Below are 19587 nucleotides of genomic sequence, written 5' to 3'. Positions count from 1 at the left end.
ATCATCTGTCCAGACTTCTGTGCCAAGACTACAGAAGAACACATATTTGGGTGATTCTCTTCAAAAAGAGAGGCCACTTGAAGAACATGGGGCTAGAGGTCTGCTCCTTCTGTTCTGGGCTAGATTGACTGTGATGAGCCTGCAGTCAGCCTGCTGATCTCGGGGCATCGCAGGCTCAGGAAAGAGCAGTAGGTACCATGATTGGATTGGATGCCTTTCTTCCCTTCTTAATGACCCTTGTGGCATCTGGCAGATGGTTTGATGGATTGAGTGACCAGCCTCATGTGCTCATAAGAGCTGCAGAGAGGGGGAACGTCGTGGGTTCCTTGGATGGTCAGGTCAGTGGTTAGAACCGAATCTCTAAGGTGGTTCTTTTTCCCTGAAAGGATGCAGCTCACTCATCATGAGAGAGGGCAAGAAATAAATCTACCTTAAAAAAAAAAAAAAGGACTTCCCTGGTGGCGCAGTGGTTGAGAGTCCGCCTGCCGATGCAGGGGACACGGGTTCGTGCCCCGGTCCAGGAGGATCCCACATGCCGCAGAGCGGCTGCGCCCGTGAGCCATGGCCGCTGAGCCTGCGCATCCGGAGCCTGTGCTCCGCAACGGGGGAGGCCACAACAGTGAGAGGCCCGTGTAACACACACACACACACACAAAAAGCTTCATCGAAGTCTAATTTATATACCATAAAACCCACCCACTGTAAGCATATAGTGCATTGATTTTTAGTAAATGTGCAGTGTTATATGACCATCACTACAATCCAGTCCAGTTTTAGGATGTTTCCATCTCTCTGTAAAGCTTCCTGGTGCCTGTTGTGCTCTGTCGCTATTCCCACCCCCAACCCACGAAACAATCAGCTGCCCTATGTCGCTGATAGACTTGCCTCTTCTGGACGTTACAAGGAAATGGAAGCCTAACGTATGTGTGCACGGGACTTTCATTTCGCATAATGTCTTTGAAGCATCCGTGTTGTGGCGTGTGTTCGTATTTCATTGCTTTTTATTGCTGACTGATATTCCATTGTGTGGACACACCCTATTTTACTTCTCCACTCATTCTTCAGTGGATGAATTGTTTCCAGTTTTTAGCTGTTGTGAATAATGCTGCTATATTGGTTTCTGGCGGCCGTCCTAGCAACTTACCACAAACTTGGTGGCTTAAACAAGAGGATTTTATTCTCTCGTAGCTCTGAAGGCCAGAGGTCTAAAATCAAGGTGTTGACCGGCTGTGCTCCTTCTAGAGGCTCTAGGGGAGATTCCGTCCTTTGTCTTTTCTAGCTGCTAGTGGTGGTGCCAGTCCTTGACCTGAGGTCATGTTACTTCCACCTCTGCCTCCGTCCTCATGTTGCCTTCTCTTCTGTGAGACTCTCAAAACTCCCTCTGTCTCTCTGTCATCTGGATACGTGTGATTGTGTTTGGACCACACCCTGAATTTCCAGCTTAACCTCCTCTCCATATCCTTAACTAACTCACACTTTTTGCCACCTGAGGAAACATTCACAGATGCCGAAATCGGACGTGAATATCTTTGGGGGGCTATTATCCTGCCTACCACAACAGCTATGGATGTTCACATGAAGTTTCTGTGTCAGCACGTTTCCATTTCTCTTTGTAGATAACTGGGCGCGGAATTGCTGGGCTGCACGTACATTTATGTTTAACTTTTTAAGAAACTACCAAACCGTTTTCCGAAGAGGTTGTGTCATTTTATGTTCCTACTAGCGATGCATGAGGGTTCCAGTTTCTCCACATTCCTGCCAAGTCTGCCTTTTAAAAATTAATAGCCATTCTGGTGGGTGAGAAGTTGTATCTCGTTGCGGTTTTAGTTTGCATTTCCCTGATGACTAATGGTTGTTGGACGTCTTTTCTGGTGCTTATTAGTCATCATATATGATTCTCCGTAAAATGTCTCTTCAGAGCTCTTACCTGTCTTAAAATGGGATTGCCTTCTTCGTTTGGAGTTACAAGAGTTCGTCTACTGTTTTGTATGATTGTGGTCCAGTCATTGCCAGTCCTAAGGACTGTGGTGATGGAGGTCACCTTGGGGACACCCCATTTCCCCAGGGTACCTAGAGCTGGGGTGAGGCAGCCACCCAGTGTTAGTCTATTACTGGGGGGGTAGGTGGGACTCACACGTGGTCCGTTGGCTGCCTGTTACTGTGTCAGGGAAGCCGGGAGACGGCTCGCCCTATGCCCTAGAGATCATAAGCTCAGTGGTGTTATAGGCTGATAACTCTTATCACCATTTTAATTAAGGAGTTGTTTCTGTAATAATATATTTACTATATCTCTTCCCGTACTAAACTATTAAAAATCCCTGGTACAGGGACCACATCTGTGTGTTTCAACACTCTGTCTCCAGTCTCTAGCACAGTATGTGGTACATGGTAGGCAACCAACCAATATTTGTTGGATGGAAGTATGACTGTAACATACCAGTAATGGGAGTCCAGGAGGATGCCCTCTGCTTTCCAGTGGGGGATTCACCTGAAATGATTAAAGAGAGGGTTATTTGTTAGAGGAGTGGTTCACTAACCACTGAATGTGCTCTTTGGTGACTCGTATTATTATTATTATTTTTAATGTGTTTGGTGACTTGTATTTGAACTGCCACTGATGCCATCATGTCCCTCTTTTATTTCTCCTTTCCAGCGATCTATAACTACAATGCCTCTCAAGATGTGGAGCTGTCCTTGCAGGTTGGAGACACGGTTCACATCCTGGAGATGTATGAGGGTAAGTCCGGATGGCCTTCTGCCAGACACGGAGCAAGGCCCAAACAGTAGAAGTTACTTATTCATAAGGCACTTAGAGCAAATATCGACGTGCTTTACATCTGAAGTGATGCTAGTAAAAACCCAGGAAGTGCTTAGGGTATACAGTTTTGGACTGTGGGTGTTTTCAAAACAGCCAGCTGAGTGCATGAGCGCAGACATGCCCAGAGGCCAGCATCAAAATATGTGACTCTGGGGAATTCCCTGGTGCTCCAGTGGTTAAGACTCCGCGCTTCCACTGCAGGGGGCATGGGTTCGATCCCTGGTTGGGGAACTAAGATCCTGCATGCTGCGCTGTGTAGCTAAAACAACCAAAACCAAAATCTGTGACTCTGCATTCTGTGAGGTTTCAGTGCTGTTATACGTATGCCTTCCTATTTAATTCTTACGGCAAATCCTCTAAGGGTGGCAGGGCAAGGGTTTTTTTCTAATTAAGAAAAAATATGTTATTATTGACTTTCAAAAATATAGAACTCTTAAAAATTACACAAGTTAACCCATGCTCACTTTTGTGTTTTTGTTTTTGTTTTTGTTTGCGGTACGCGGGCCTCTCACTGTTGTGGCCGCTCCCGTTGCGGAGCACAGGCTCCGGACGCGCAGGCTCAGCGGCCATGGCTCACGGGCCCAGCCGCTCCGCGGCATGTGGGATCTTCTCGGACCGGGGCATGAACCCGTGTCCCCTGCATCGGCAGGCGGACTCTCAACCACTGCGCCACCGGGGAAGCCCCATGCTCACTTTTTCAACGTAGTTGAGAAAACTGATGTTCAGAGTAAATAAGGTGCCTCACGTCATACAACTAGTGACCGAGCCACATGAGATGAAGCACTGCTGCTTTCCAGCGGCTTCTCCTGAAGCAAGACCTTAATACATGAAAGATGCTATCTGTTCATAAGTACTGAAAATAAATAGGAAAAGCATATAATTCAACTCACATTCTAAAAGGCAAAAACATTTATTTCTTTGTAAAATTCTCTCAGATAAAATAACTAAATAAACCGATAAAAATTCAAAAAAAAATGTGACCGGATGCAGAAGGGCCTGACGCAGCCCTGGCTCCAGAGGAGACATGCGTGCCTCTGGTCTGGCGGGAGCTCGAAGGAAGCCCAGCTGCTGAAGTGGCCTTTCTTCTCAGCACTAAATGTTCCCAGCCTCGGGGAGAAATGAGGGAGAGACTTACTGGTGTTGCTGAGATTCCTTCAGAGAATTAGGTCCGGACGACTCTAGGTCTGGAAAGCCTACGAGTATATTTCCTGCAACTAGGTCGGGCTGGGGAGGGGGTCCCAGTTAATCTGTAAGTGGGTTGTTGGGCAGTTGCCCAGGGCTCCCGGGTCATCTGAAGAGCACAGGTCATGTCTGCACCCCCACCCCCACCCCCCAGGCTTCTCGCTCCAACTCAAGCTCTGTAAATCCTAACGGGACTCATCCACGTATCCACATTTCTAATCCAAATGCCCAGAGTACAACAAACATGTCTCGAGGCCCCTAACATTGAGGATCAAAGCAAAGAACATCGAGGGTCCATTGATTCTCTCTGAAGATTGGGGCAGGCATGAGGTGGGAAGCTAGGCAGATTTTTCTCATAGGGTAAGGCTTGTTAGGACAAGAACTCTGGGTTTGCAGGGTCTGGCCCCCCCCATGTAAATGGTTCTGATGATGGCATGGCAAGGGTGGTCATCTAGAACCTAGTGCGGCTTCCAAGGGCAAGGCAGACAGACGCAGGATGGGGAAGAGGAGATGGGAGGTCCGAAGGAAAGGAAGTAGGGCTTGGCCATAGGAAAGCTAAGCCGTCTGCCGCATTGCACAGAAGGCTCAGTTTTTACTCTTCCTCCCTTTAGTTTTAGGCAGAGGGCTGGTGGTTTGCATTATCCTTCTCCCCTTCACACACTTCAGAGTGTCTTCGTGCAGCGTCCAGGGGCAGGGGAAGGGAGGGAGGGCTGTGTGGATGCTTCCCACTCTATTCTTTCTCTTCTATTTTTTTTAAAAAATAAATTTATTTATTTATTGTATTTTTGGCTGCGTTGGGTCTTCGTTGCTGTGTGCAGGCTTTCTCTAGTTGTGGCAAGTGGGGGCTACTCTTTGTTGCAGTGCACAGGCTTCTCATTGCAGTGGCTTCACTTGTTGTGGAGCACAGGCTCTAGGTGTGTGGGCTTCAGTAGTTGTGGCTCACGGGCTCAGTAGTTGTGGCTCGCGGGCTCTAGAGCACAGGCTCAGTAGTTGTGGCGCACGGGCTTAGTTGCTCCGCGGCATGTGGGATCTTCCCGAACCAGGGCTCGAACGCGTGTCCACTGCATTGGCAGACGGATTCTTAACCACTGCACCACCAGGGAAGCCCCTCTCTTCCATTTTTATTCTCACCATCTTAGGTCCAGCCAAACATTGATTCCATGGCATCACCAAGACACTAGGGATAATTACTTTATCTTCTTTTTTTTTTAATATAAATTTATTTTATTTATTTATTTATTTTTGGCTCATTGGGTCTTCGTTGCTGTGCACAGGCTTTCTCTAGCTGCAGCGAGCAGGGGCTACTGTTGCGGTGTGTGGGCTTCTCATTGTGGTGGCTTCTTTTGTTGCGGAGCACGGCCTGTAGGTGCGTGGGCTTCAGTAGTTGTGGCTCGCGGGCTCTAGAGCTCAGGCTCAGTAGTTGTGGCGCACGGACTTAGTTGCTCCGTGGCATGTGGGATCTTCCTGGACCAGGGCTCGAACCCGTGTCCCCTGCATGGGCAGGCGGATTCTTAACCACTGCACACCGGGGAAGTCCTACTTATCTTCTTGAACTCCTTTACATATTGAAACCATAGTCTCTTCAAGCCTTACTAGGTCATACAGCTTTGTCTTGGGCCAAATTAATTTACTCTACCTAGTCTTTATGGACACACATTTTCCATTATACCGGTAAAAGGCACATGTTCAGTTTCCATGGGCTTGAAAAGCATGTATATTTTACGATTACTGGGTGCAAAGTTCTATAGATGACAATTAGATTGTGATTTTGTCATTTTTTTTTTTTCAAATTTGCCATATGCTAACCTTCTTTCTGCTTTTTCTGTTGCTGAGAGAACTGCGCTAAACCTTCCCCCATGATTGCAGTTTGCGTCAGTTTACAGTGATGTCACTTTTTTGCTTTCTGTATTCTCAGAACTGTTTTTAGGTGCATACAATTTTAGAATTGTTATATTAAACAATTCCAACTTTTAATTCCCATTTGTAAAACTTTTTATCATTATCTTCATCTGCAGTAAGGCTTTTTTCCTTAGTCTTTTTTGTCTGAAATTGCAGCCAATTCACTGGCAGTGCCCGGGCTTTCCTGACCCCACAAGGCCGTCAGAAATGCTGCTTAGCCGCTCAGGAATCTTTTCTTAATTCAGCAGATGCCCCAAGAGGAAAGCAGCCCCCAATGCTGGCCTCATCTTTCTGAGTTTGTTCTTTTTCACATCTAGATGTGGTAATTCTTTACTATACCATGTTAGCTCCTGTGTGTGTGTGTGTGTGTGTGTGTGTGTGTGTGTTGTATTGTCAGGCTTTTCTAATTGACCTGCAGAGTGTGGGAGGGAAGAGCACAGAGTTGATCTGAAGTCAAGTAGATGATACCTTTTTTTTTTTTTTTTTTGCGGTACACGGGCCTCTCACCGTTGTGGCCTCTCCCGGTGCGGAGCACAGGCTCTGGACGCACAAGCTCAGCGGCCATGGGTCACGGGCCCAGCCGCTCCACGACATCTTCCCGGACCGGGACACGAACCCGTGTCCCCTGCATCGGCAGGCGGACTCTCAACCACTGCGCCACCAGGGAAGCCCGATGATACCTTTTAAATACATTTTCAAAGTTTTTTTTCCATTTTTATGTGACCCCAATGTTTCTTGAAATAGTTGATTGAAATACTTTGTCCTCACATGATTCATATTAATGGTAATTTTAAGTGTGCTTATTATTTTTACTTTACTGAACAATCTCCCAGTCGACCAATGAGCATTCCTAAAAGTAGCACTCCTATGGACCAAGCTAATGTGGTCACCGAGCTTGGTTGAATATAAATGTAAACACACAAACACGTCTGTTTCAAATACCTTCCGGAGCTTGAGTCCAAAAGCCACGGTGCACCTAATATATTACAACTTACACAGCGGTACACTTGCCAGAAGTGCTGGCCCAGTTCATACAAAACACTGTTACTTGATCACTGCTGCATCTAGACTATGATGATCCAGGTGCTGTAGGTCCTGACAGCAAGAAGCCAATTTTCTTGTTAATTGTTACCATAAAATGCTTGGGGGCCAGCCATAGAATTCTTTCATTTCAAAGAAGGACGTCAGGGACTTCCCTGGTGGTCCAGTGGTTAGGATTCCGTGCTTCCAAGGCAGGGGGCACGGGTTTGATCCCAGGTCAGGAACTAAGATCCCACACGCTGCAAGGCGTGGCTGAAAGTAAATAAATGAATGAATGAACGAATAAATGAGTAATAAAATTTAAAAAAGGATGTCAGCGCCCGTTCTGTAAAAGTGGACATGTGTTAGGGTGTGAATGGGGAGATTTAGAGTATGAGCTTATTCACTTCATTAACTGCCAAGTGGCAGGTCAGCTTTACAGAGATGATTATACTGGCTTAAGGTTTAAACTAGTGTTTATCTTATGGGATTAATTTTTTTAATGGTGCTTGCATTGCCAGACGCAGTGATAGGTACTTCTATCTGCTAAGTACTTTGAGTTCTTGGCTGGGTTCTCAAGTTTCTTGATTATTCAAGGCAGTTCAGGACACAGTGAGGGCAGGAGGGCTTTGCAGACATTAAACATGATGGAAATGCTGAGTAATAACTTGTGTTCAAGCCCTCCTCCCCCATCTCCTCTTTCCTTTAGAAAAATAAACAAAGTGGAAACACCCACAGTACTGCCAGATGGAATTGAAGGGTGGCACGGGCACCATTTCATGGCCCTGGCGTGAGATGCGGGGGTTGTGTCTTTCAGCTTCCCGTCAGTGCTGACTCCAGGGGTCCCACCCCGCCAGACACCCTGCCTTTGAGATATTTGCATACCAGACCTGGGTGGGCTCTTCTGGTGTGGACATGAGTTCACCTTTCTGGGACCCGGACTTGAAAAATTCTTTTCTGCCCACAACAGAATACCACTTAGGACTCTCCTTTTGCTGTTTTCCGCCCTGTGGTTGAATGAATGATTCCAAAAGTGGTAGCTTCTTGAAGGCCTGCCCCTCCTTCATCGGCAGGGCCCGTGCCTAGCGTGGCTCCCAGTATACAGTAGGTGCTCAGCAAGCCTGTTGTATGAGTGAAGATAAACGGGAGACCAGGGCAAGCCTGTGGGAGCAAAGCAAGGTTGTGTGGAGGGTAAGGGGGACGGGGCCACCTCCACAGAACTCCCGATAGTACAGGGCAGGGCTGCTTTTCTCCTTCTATGAGATGCCAGCATTGCCCTGCCCTGTGCAGACCACACGATGGACTTGGTTACCACGTGAGCTGCTTTTTCCAATAACGGCTTTATTGAGATCTCAAATACCATCCAGTTGACCCATTTAAAGTATACAATTCAATAATTATTTACAAAGTACTCTGTTCACAAAGTAGGGCAACCATATCACTATCTACTTTCAGAACATTTTCATTATCCCCCAAAGAAACCCTCTACCCGTAAGTGGTTTTTACCCCCCAGCTCCAGGCAGCCACCAACCTAATTTCTGTCTCTGTAGGTCTGCCTATTCTAGACATTTCACGTAAGTGGAATCATGTAATGTGTGGTCCTTTGTGACTGTCTTCTACTTAAAATGATCTTTTGGGGGCCCATCCATGTGGTAGCATGTGTCAGTACCTCATATCTTTCTATTGCTAAAAAATATTCATTGTAGGCATAGTTCACATTGTATTCATCTGTTCATCAGTTGATGGACATTTGGATTGTCTACAATTTTTAGTTATTATGAATAATGCTGCTGCCATGAACGACAAGTTTTTGTGTGGATATATGTTTTCATTTCTCTTGGGTGTCTCCTTAGGAGTGGAATTGCTGGATCATATAGTAACTCTGTGTTTAACCTTTTGGGGAACTGCCAGACTGATTGCTTGAGATTTGGCTCCAGAACAGGAGACCACAGTCCACATGAGAGAGTAATCATTCCTCATCCCTTATCACCGTTCCTCTCTGTAACCTTGCCCCTGAACGTCATTCGTTACTAAAAATAAGGGAAGGGAGTAGAATTGACTGACAAGCTGTATATTGCTCCTTTTTAATAGACCACCAATAATTGTTTGCCTTCAGAAACTTTTTCAGGGAACAGAAATCCTCAAGGAGTAAAACAAGTGTCCTTGCCTTTCTTCTGCTTTGGCACCGGCCTGCCTGTAGTCACTGCCATGTCTTTGCTTCTTTAACCAGAAAAGAGTTGGCAGTGAGACAGCTGTTCTCCGTCTGAGTGTTCTTTCCCACCCCAGATCCATGGGCATGACTGAAAAAGCACTGATACCTGGGGGAGATTCCAGTTGTGGTCATTTATTCATTCAACAGGACTCGCTGAGCAAGTATTATGCTCTTCTGTGCCAACTACATTTATTGACCACAAGAGATGTTCTAGGCATTGAGGTCACCTGAGTGACAAAATGGCAAGGTTTCCCCTCTCACAGGGTTTTCATTCAAGAGATAGACAAAACAAGTGAACAAAATATGTGAACAAAAACATTCAGATACTTATAAGTGCTATGGGGAGAAAAGGATGGTGTTATATAGACCAGAGGCAGATGAAGGTGATGGAGAGTGAAAGGAGAAGGACCACTTTAGTTCGCATGGCTTTGTCCCTATCTTATCTAGGGTCACTGTCCGTGGGCAAGACATTTGAACTCTCTTTGTGTCATGGTCATTTCGTCTAAAATCAGATCACTCTTTGAATTGAAAGCGATTAAATGAAAGTGACTTGAAAAGTAAGGTTTCAGCATCCCTGCTGCCGTGAAGCTCTCCTCTCCTGTAATTATCCAAATTCCAGTCACAGGTGATTTCAGGCTCGGGGTTTGTTGTTCCACCAATGGGTACTGGTTTCCTACCTTTGATTCATATACATTATTTAACTCATTTTCAGCTCCGTAAACCAGTCACAAGCTTAAGAGAGAGGGTGGCTGGTGTTAACAGTGATTTCTGGGGGTAAACATAACACAGTTGGCTCCTGTTGGAAATAACAAAATGAGATAATGTCTCAAAGGCGTTCCAAGCTCTGAAGAGGCAGGTACGGCATAAAGGTTTATATTATTTCAGTGTAATTTGTTAAAGACCCAGAGGAGAGCACAAATGATTGTATTGGAACCAGCGGAAACAGGCGATCCTGAAAAGTTGAAATAAAAAGGAGCATTTGACTGTATACAGGAGGTCCCCAACATATATATTTCTTCTGTGTGGAACGAGGCCAGTTTTGAAATGCACCTTAATCAAGAAATCCACTACCTTATGATATGAAAAGATATAGACATGGATTATGACTTGGGCTATACACGTTTTGAGTCTCATCTTTAATAAAGCAAGCTTTTTCGAGTAAGCCCAGAGGGCAGTATTATGATGGGTAGGTAAAGTTACGTGGCACTAAATTTTAGCTCTGTAGCTGACAAAACTTTCTAACAGAGGCGTAAAATAGAAGAGAGTGTATTTGAGGAGTTTTTTCCAAGAAGAGGTTTAATAGGCATCTTTCTGAGATGTGGTATTAAGAACCCTCCATTGGAAAAGGGAACCCTCCTACACTGTTAGTGGGAATGTAAATTGGGGCAGCCACTATGGAAAACAGTATGGAGGTTCCTCAAAAAACTAAAAATAGAATTACCATATGATCCAGCAATTCCACTCCTGGGCATATATCCAGACAAAACTATAATTCAGAGAGATACACACACCCTTATGTTCATAGCAGCACTATTTACAGTAGCCAAGGCACGGAAGCAACCTAAATGTCCATTGACAGATGAATGGATAAAGAAGACGTGGTACATATATAGTATGGAATACTACTGAGCCATAAAAAAGAATGAAATAATGCCACTTGCAGCAATATGGATGGACCTAGATGTTATCGTACAAAGTGAAGTAAATCAGAAAGTCAAAGACAGATACCATAAGATATCACTTATACGTGGAATCTAAAATACGACACAAATGAACATATCTACAAAACAAAAAGAGACTCACAAATACAGAGAACAGACTTGTGGTTGCCAAGGGGAAGGGGAGTGGGGGGAGGAAGGATTGGGAGTTTGGGGTTAGCAGATGCAGACTATTATATATAGAATGGATAAACAACAAGGTCCTACTGTAGAGCACAGGGGACTATATTCAGTATCCTGTGATAAACCATCATGGAAAAGAATATGAAAAAAGAATTTGTGTATAACTTTACAGCAGAAATTAACACAACATTGTAAATCAACTATACTTCAATAAAATTAAAACAGAAAAAGAACCCTCCGTTGGATCATATGATACAGTAAGGTCCTATCACACCTTTTCAAACCCTCCATTGCATCATATGATACAGTAAGGTCCTATCACACCTTTTCAAAACTGATTCTCTGATTTGAGAAGTTGTCATCTCCTATTATCCTGTGCAACAGTGAGTCCGCCTGGCAGTCTTGTCCTCCCTTTATTGTTCCTGTTTTCTATTCACTTCCTTCTCTCTTTGGTCCGCCATGCCCAATGACCGTAAGACTAGTGAGAGACAAAATCAAAATTGATTTAAAAAAATCAGTTCTTAACAGCATGTGTAAAAGTTTACTGGGTTTAAGCTGAAATAAGGCATTGGATGTATTTGTAACTTTCATTTACTTTTGTTACCCCATTAGTCAAGATAATTGAAACTTTATTGTAATTCAGAATCCATAACCTCACCGTGTTCTAGTTAGAAAAACAACTGCCTTTCTCAAACGTAAATGGCAGTGAGCCCAACAGCTTGGATTTTACGACAAGCATTGCGTGCAAACATTTTGGCTCGAGCCTTGAACGCAAGGTAGGCCTTGTGGCATTTTGGTGAGTGTGCCGGTCACTTCCCACATCTGTTTGACCTTTACCTTAAGGACAGCTGGTCAGCTACTACTCCTGGGGACACATGTTCCCGAGATGTGTTTTTCCATAGATGTGTGTGGCAGTAGGAGGGTGTTTACAAAAAAAAAAACTAATTAAAAAGTAGAGCTGGTGAAAAGTCTCATCTCAGGTTTAATCTTTTAAAATTTTTATTAGAGTATAGTCAATTTACAATGTTGTGTTAGTTTCAGATATACAGCAAAGTGAATCTGTTATACATATACATATATCCACTCTTTTTCAGATTCTTTTTCCCATGTAGGTCATTACAGAGTATTGAGTAGAGTTCCCTGTGCTATATAGTAAGTCCTTATTAGTTATCTATTTTTTATATAGTAGTGTGTATATGTCAGTCCCAATCTCCCAATTTATCCCTCCCCCCACCTCAGGTTTAATCTTATCCAAAAGAGAATGCCTTGTCCTGTTTTTCCTTTTGAGATACATTCGAATGTTGTTCTAAAATTCCATCTTGAAAGTTTGTGTTATTTGCGTGTAGGCAAGTGTAGAATCTTCTAGGATCAGGTTCGGAACCGTCTTCTGAGTGGAGCCTTCATTCGGTTCCTTCGTCGTGAACTGGTACTTGGCGTTGGCCCATTTGGGCCGCGGCCCACGTGCCGAAGGAGGCAAGTTCAGCCTGAAAGCAGAGATGTACTGGGGATGCTGTAGAGGAAGGTTCTCGTGAGGAAGCCTCTGGTTTTGGTCTCCAAGGGATCTCGGTGGGATCAAGGGGTCCAGAGGCGGCAAAGTGATGAGCAGGCTCCTTGCGTCCCAGGCACGTACGTGCCCACTCAGGCTGTCTTCTCACCTCTGAATGCTGGGCATTCCCATTACTTGGTATGTAACTTTTTTTTTTTAAATAGATCTTTATTGGAGTATAATTGCTTCCCAATACTGTGTTAGTTTCTGTTGCACAGCAAAGCAAATCAGCCATAGGCACACACACTGGCATGTAACTTTTATCAAAAGCGCCTTGGGTGTCTCATCCCTATTGCAACATATAGCCCATCAAACCATCCTGGGACTGGGTAAGACTCTGAAGGGTTCTTGGAAAGAAAAAGGCCTAGAGCAAAGTTCAAAATTGATTGAGGGCAGATTGGAATTAGATATTTCTCCTCTTGCCTGTATCTGGAGAGAGAAGGATAAATAGATGCCTCTGCTCTGCTCATGGTAATGTCAGTAATTTATGACCTTTCAAAGCATATAAGGAGGCCTAGGCGTCATAAATATTCACCCTCTGCTAGAGCGCCCCCATTTTATTCAACCCACGGAGGCAAATCATTCAGTAGAAAGTGTTGTAGGAGCAGAAAACACTCTACCTGTAAAACTTACGTGCTACAAAGGAGTCTTACAAAAGCTCGAGAACATCAGTGCCTTTCCTGGCCTCACCTCCATGTGTAATTCAGGCTACACCTAGGGAAGGACAAGGCAAGACAGGAAAGATTCTCGTTAAAGATTATTCGTCTAGGGCTTCCCTGGTGGCTCAGTGGTCGAGAGTCCGCCTGCCGATGCAGGGGACACGGGTTCGTTCCCCGGTCCGGGAGGATCCCGCATGCCGTGGAGTGGGTGGGCCCGTGAGCCATGGCCGCTGAGCCTGCGCGTTCGGAGCCTGTGCTGCGCAACGGGAGACACCACAACAGTGAGAGGTCCGTGTACCGAAAAAAAAAAAAAAAAAAAGATTATTCGTCCAACCCTTATATTCTGTATAGGCATCCTCAATGATTGTCTTTTGAACAGGAGTATTAAATGTGTGTGCATTTCACTTTGACAAATGAAATAGATTTTTTTTTTTTTTGCGATACGCAGGCCTCTCACTGTTGCGGCCTCTCCCGTTGCGGAGCACAGGCTCCGGACGTGCAGGCTCAGCGGCCATGGCTCACGGGCCCAGCCGCTCCGCGGCATGTGGGATCTTCCCGGACCGGGGCACGAACCCGTATCCCCTGCATCGGCAGTCGGACTCTCAACCACTGCGCCACCAGGGAAACCCATGAAATAGATTTTAAATAGCTGTACCTAGCAATGTAGCCTGTCTTTTAAATGACAGGAACAATGTACACTAAATTCCTAACCTTGAATCCTTGTTTAGTTTTCACGATGCAGGAATAAGAATCTGTTGTTATGATTGGAAACGAAGGATATGGGTCAGGGGGACTTTTTCTTGTTTAATATGTGTTACTGGCAGATTCATTGCCCACTGAGTGTTTAACCAGGCCTTAGAGTCACCTATTCTGGTGACCTTTGAGTTCTCCTTAGGCTGTATCCAGTCTCTGCTCAGGCCCTGGGGTGTTTGGCGCTGTGTTTCTTGGTTGTTGTAGCCACTGTCACATGGTTTTTCTATCGCCCAAGTTGTTTCTTCTACTTTTTCTTGTTCTCGTTCCCTTCAAGTCATGTTTTCTACCCTTTTCTTGGGGCAGGGAACTTATTCTGTTGGAAAATAAAAGTATGTCTTCTTATCAGCCCCGAGGGCTCTGGGGAGAAGCTACCCCCAGCACGATTCCACCTTCTGCTATGTTTGTCATCGGTAATTTAATAATAATTTAGAGAGGTTCTGCTCCTTCCAGGCAGCACAGATACACGCCTCAGAAAACAAATGAATGAGAACTCCATGTAGCGTCTCCTACTGTCATCAGCATAGGAAGCAGATGACGGCCCTAAGAGTAGGAGCTGGTCCCTGGATTATGTCCTGGGGTCCTCACCATTCCAACTTTGGCGTTTTCCATTCCTCTACGTGCCAGGCATTGAGTGAAGGGCTTTCATGTACTGCATCTCAGTGCCTACAATCCTGGGAGATCAGAGTTACTGATGCTTGTTTAATAAATGTGAATATCAAGGTTAGGAAACTTGAAGACATTCACACAACTATGAAATGGCAGAGCTGTGATTCCCACCCAGGGTCCCATGGAATCCAAGGAGAGTGTGCTTTCCACATCCCAAGGCCTTTGAGGAAATAACACTTCTATTTTGGACATAACGGACAGTTTTCCACACTGGGTTAGGTTCTTTTGCGTTTTGAATGGCTATCAGACGAGTCTCCCGTCACCCCAGATGTATCAGGGTGAGCCCTTTCTGGACTTACTTCACTCCATGGCTCTTCCATGCAAACTAGTCACTCTGGCCAGCGGTCTCCTCCCTGCCCTCCGAGCTCACTACGTGCTGGGACCCGCTTCACCCCCGTGCTGGGTGCCTCATTTGCCCTCCACACACACCTCCTCCCCGGCCAGTTTTCAACAGCTGGCTTCCTCTGAGCAGGTAGCCATGTCTGTGTTTGGGGAGCAGAGCAGAGTCTCCCCGCCCCCACGCCAGAGATTGGTCCCCCTCCTGCAATCCACACGCTCCAGGGTAGCATGACAGAGGCAGTGGGCAACCGTTACAGACAGTCTGTCCAAGCCTCTTAGGTCTGGCCAGGTGGGTCTGGGATGAGATAAGCAGAGAGGTCTCTGGAAATGTCTCTGACACCCCCAGCCCGTGGCAGTCTCTCCCTCCCTGCGTGTCTGTGGTTGTATAGCTCGGGTCCGCAACTGTGCCCTCCCACCTGAGTTAGTAAATAGGACACGTGGATCGGACCCAGTGGTCTTTGGCTCTGACGCTCTGGGAAGGTCCCACGTGGTTCATATTCTTCCTCTTGCTTCTAATGTTTTGCCACCAGGACTCTTCATGCTGTCACCACTCTTGGGTTCCACCTCTGCTTCTGTCACTGCTTGTCTTATCGCACCCTTGGCGGTATCTCCTCACCCCTGGCTGTCCGGGTCCACAAAGTGGGGCCCTGCGGTTCACGTTTGGAGTCTGATGCTGTAGTCTCGCACTTTCACTTTTAAGAGGCATTCCACAGAGGAACTTGGAGCAGTTTTCTAGGGGACCAGGTGGAAGGGGTCTTAGGTTCAGGGCGGGGTCACACTGGAGGGCTTTCCTCACTTCAGCTGATTCGTCCTCTGAGCGAAGGCTCACGTATTTCCAGCTCCTCTGCCTGGGGATGAGTTTCCTATCTTACTGGAGCCTCCCTCCCTCCTTCATCTCTCGCCTCTAATCTCAGTGTCCTTCTCAGGCAGCTTAGGTGGTTTCATGGAAAAAGCAGTCTGCGCTGAAATTCCAGAAATCCTGGTTAACTAGACAGGCAAGTTTATATCTCCCCCCTCACCTGTGTGTCTCTGTTTTACTAGCAATTAGATTAGAAAGTCTTCCAGATCAGGAGTTGGGGTTTATTAGAGGCCCAAACTCCTTGAGTGAGGCCCCCCCACCAGAGCCAAGGATAGTTCCTTATAAAAGCGAGGCTCCTTCAATGTATTTTTTTTAAAAATCTATCTATGTAGTTATTTATTTTTTGGCTACTTTGGGTCTTCGTTGCTACAAGCGGGCTTCTCTTGTTGCGGAGCATGGGCTCTAGGCGTGCGGGGTTCAGTAGTTGTGGCACATGGGTTCAGTAGTTGTGGCACACGGGCTCTAGAGCGCAGGCTCAGTAGTTGTGGCACACGGGCTTAGTTGCTCCGCGGCATGTGGGATCTTCCCAGCCCGGGGCTCGAATCCGTGTCCCCTGCATTGGCAGGCGGACTCTTGACCACCGCGCCACCAGGGAAGTCCCCTTCAATGTATCTTGCTTGATGAAATGATTCCTCAGCCACAAACCTGTACCCCTTTCTCATCCATCTTGCAAATATTGGTGTGATGATAACAAAACCAATAGAAGAATAAGGTACAGCAAATTCATTGCTACTACTGAGAAAGCTACATGTTGCATCCATTCATTTTGGCTTGCTTGAAGTGGTTGTGTAAGTTAGAGAAACGGACCACAGAAGAGGGGAATTAGAGACAAGAGCCAGAAGGACGAACGGCTGCCAGGATTACTTTGCTTTAGAAAAGAAAGAAAGAAAGAAAAAGCCATGTCTAGAAAATTGAAAGGGAATGGGCAAACCAGAGTCCGTAGGTTGATTAGACTGGAGGAAATTCTTTCTTCCCTCTCACTTAGCTTCAGGGGCGTCTGTGAGGTCACAGAGAGATTTCCCAGTTTTGTGGGGGACGTTTGGGTATGTCACCCCTCCGTTCGGTCGGCTGTGACTTTGATCCACTCCTCCCGCCGGTCCACTGTCTGGACCAGGTGTCTCCGTTTGTCTGAGGAGGTGTGTGCTGGTTGAAAGGAGACGTCTTACTATCACCATCTATAGTAGGCAACCAGAGCAAACCTCTGCCTGTTGGCTATGGAGTTAGATTTTATGAGGTGAGGAAATGGGGGAGGAAAAAGGAATGTTTTGGTGGAAGGATGTTTGAGAGATCAGAGCCTTAATTACTTGAAATTAATAGTTGAAGAAATGGAGTCCCGCAGAGCTAGTGAGCGCAGAACCAGGATGGAGACCCAGGCCTTTTGATTTCAAGGAATCTTCCTTATAAGGAGCACTGCCTCTTCTTTTCTGGCCTCCTGGGCAGGTGCTCGGGCCCTGGGCATAGGATTCCCGGGAGAGAGGTGAAGGGTGTCTCAGACCTTGCAGTCAGATCTCACTCCAGAGGAGCAGATTTTAGCGGACCTTCCATCAGTCTATTCCATCCATGGCCACTAGCTCTAGGAGTTCTCTCTCTCATTAATATATTCATCAGAAGTTTATTGAGTGTCTGCTGTGTGCCAGGTACCGCAAAGACAGGTCTCTTCCTTGTTCATTCAAGAAATAAAAGATGGAAACCACATCTCTTTCTTTTCTGCTGACTTGCCGCACTTGTGCATGTGGGGTTTATATTGAGAGGATTCTGTGGCCAAGCTTCCTTCCTCTAAGAGGCAGTGCCTTGAGCAAGTATCCCATTTGCCCCATCCCCCCAGCAGGGGAGCTGGGGAGGCAGCGAACTATGAACTGGGCAGTAGGAGACCTGTGCTCTGACCCCCAGCTTAGCTAGTAAGTCACCGCTTGACTTTGGACAACCTGTTCAGTTCCTTGCCTGTGTTTCGTCTTTTTTGAGGTGAGGGTGTTAAGTTTCCGTGAACTCTGAGTTCTTTGGAGCTCAAACTTCCAGCAGTTACTGGATGTGCCTGTCTCAGAGGCACAAAATTGATCCGATCATTAACCCAGATGACTGATTTGTCTCACAAAAAGTTACAAAAGAATAGAATCGTCCTTTACTGTCTTTGCATCCCTCCACTTTCTGCCTTTGAACTTAGTTTCAAAAGCCTCACTGAGATGGTCCTTGCATTCAGAAAGTGGACATCCTGAACCCCCAGGGCTCTGTGCTGCCTTCAGATAAAGATGCAGCAACCAAGCCGGCTGTCCCGGGAGGGGTTTGCACGCAGTGTGGCTACTTCTCAGCTTCCCTAGAGGGAGGGACCTCAGCCATCTCTCCGAGGGACACTTACTGGGGATGGGAGGGCAGGCTGTGGCCATGGAAACCTGACAGGCTTACCTGGCCCACGAGGGATGGAACTTTGACCTTGGCCTAATTAACTGTGCTTCACCCAGAGAGCTACCAGGCCCGTGACACTTAAAAAAAACAACAGGATTTAGCACCTCCTTCTCCTCTGTGGACCCTCCCCTGGCACACACACAGTGAGGGTACATAGAAACAACGGCTCCCTATCTGTTTCTTGCCTTTAATTCCCGGGAGGTCAAAAGTTATTTATTTATGATCGCACAACAGTGTGAATGTGTTTAATGCCAATGAACTGTATACTTAAAAATGGTTAAAATGTTAAATTTTATGTTATGTATAATTTACCACAATAAAAAAAATAATTTATTGATGGAGGGGGCGGAGAGGAAACAAATTTATCCTGGGACTGCAAAATGAGGAGAGATTTTGCAAAATGCTCCATGCCTTACACATCTAAATGGTGCTTTTATGGTTCAAAAAGATCTTCAGAGTCCGGGTCAGTAATTGTCTTCAGCATATTCATACCCCTCCCTTTGTGTGCCAGTCTCCAAGCATTACCATTAAAGGGCCTTTTGTAGCCGCATAGCACAGGGAGATCAGCTCAGTGCTTTGTGTTCACCTAGAGGGGTGGGATAGGGAGGGTGGGAGGGAGACGTAAGAGGGAGGACACATAGGGATGTATGTATATCTATAGCTGATTCACTTTGTTATACAGCAGAAACTAACACACCATTGTAAAGCAATTATACTCCAGTAAAGATGTTTAAAAAAAAAGGGCCTTTTGTATTTCATTATTTGTTTACGATCTATTTCCTTCCTCCTTGAAGACAGTGTCTGGCAGCTGGGGTTGAATAAGTGTTTTTATGTATAATAAATGAGTGACCACATTAGCAATGTGAATCTTCAGCTCCAGTTGCTTGTCCGCAGAGAGGATTTTCTAACCACATACACTGAAGTAACCCCACTTCCACTTGTCACTCTTCTTTTTTTTTTTACTCGAAGTATAGCTGATTTACAGTGCTGTTAGTTTCAGGTGTACAGCAAAGTGATTCATTTAAACATACATATACTTACGTATGTGTTTATTCTTTTTTTCCAGATTCCTTTCCCTTATAGGTTATTATAAAATATTGAGTAGAGTTCCCTGGGATATATAGTAGGCCCTTGTTGGTTATCTATTTTGTATATAGTAGTATGTAATGGTAATCCCAAACTCCTAATTTATCCCTCCCTCCAACCTTTCGCCTCTGGTGACCATAAGTTTGTTTTCTAAGTCTGAGTCTGTTTCTGTTTTTGTTAATAAGTTCATTTGCATCATTGTTTTAGATTCCGCATGCATATATTTGTCTTTCTCTGTCTCACTTACCTCACTTAGTACACTAATTTCTAGGTCCATCCGTGTTGCTGCAAATGGCATTATTTCATT

General features: G+C 45.6%; 1 protein-coding gene across 1 annotated transcript in view; it reads left to right on the top strand.

The window, feature by feature from the left end:
* Window positions 1-19587, top strand: part of DOCK5 (dedicator of cytokinesis 5) — a 224045-nt gene that overhangs the window by 58774 nt on the left and 145684 nt on the right. Inside the window, exon 2 of the mRNA XM_079927762.1 lies at window positions 2654-2737. Coding sequence (XP_079783888.1) covers window positions 2654-2737 — 84 coding nt within the window. The remainder of the gene's footprint in view (window positions 1-2653; window positions 2738-19587) is intronic.

Source organism: Stenella coeruleoalba (assembly GCF_951394435.1).
Source record: "Stenella coeruleoalba genome assembly, chromosome: 7".
NCBI lineage: Eukaryota > Metazoa > Chordata > Mammalia > Artiodactyla > Delphinidae > Stenella > Stenella coeruleoalba.
This window is presented reverse-complemented; position numbering and strand designations above follow the sequence as displayed.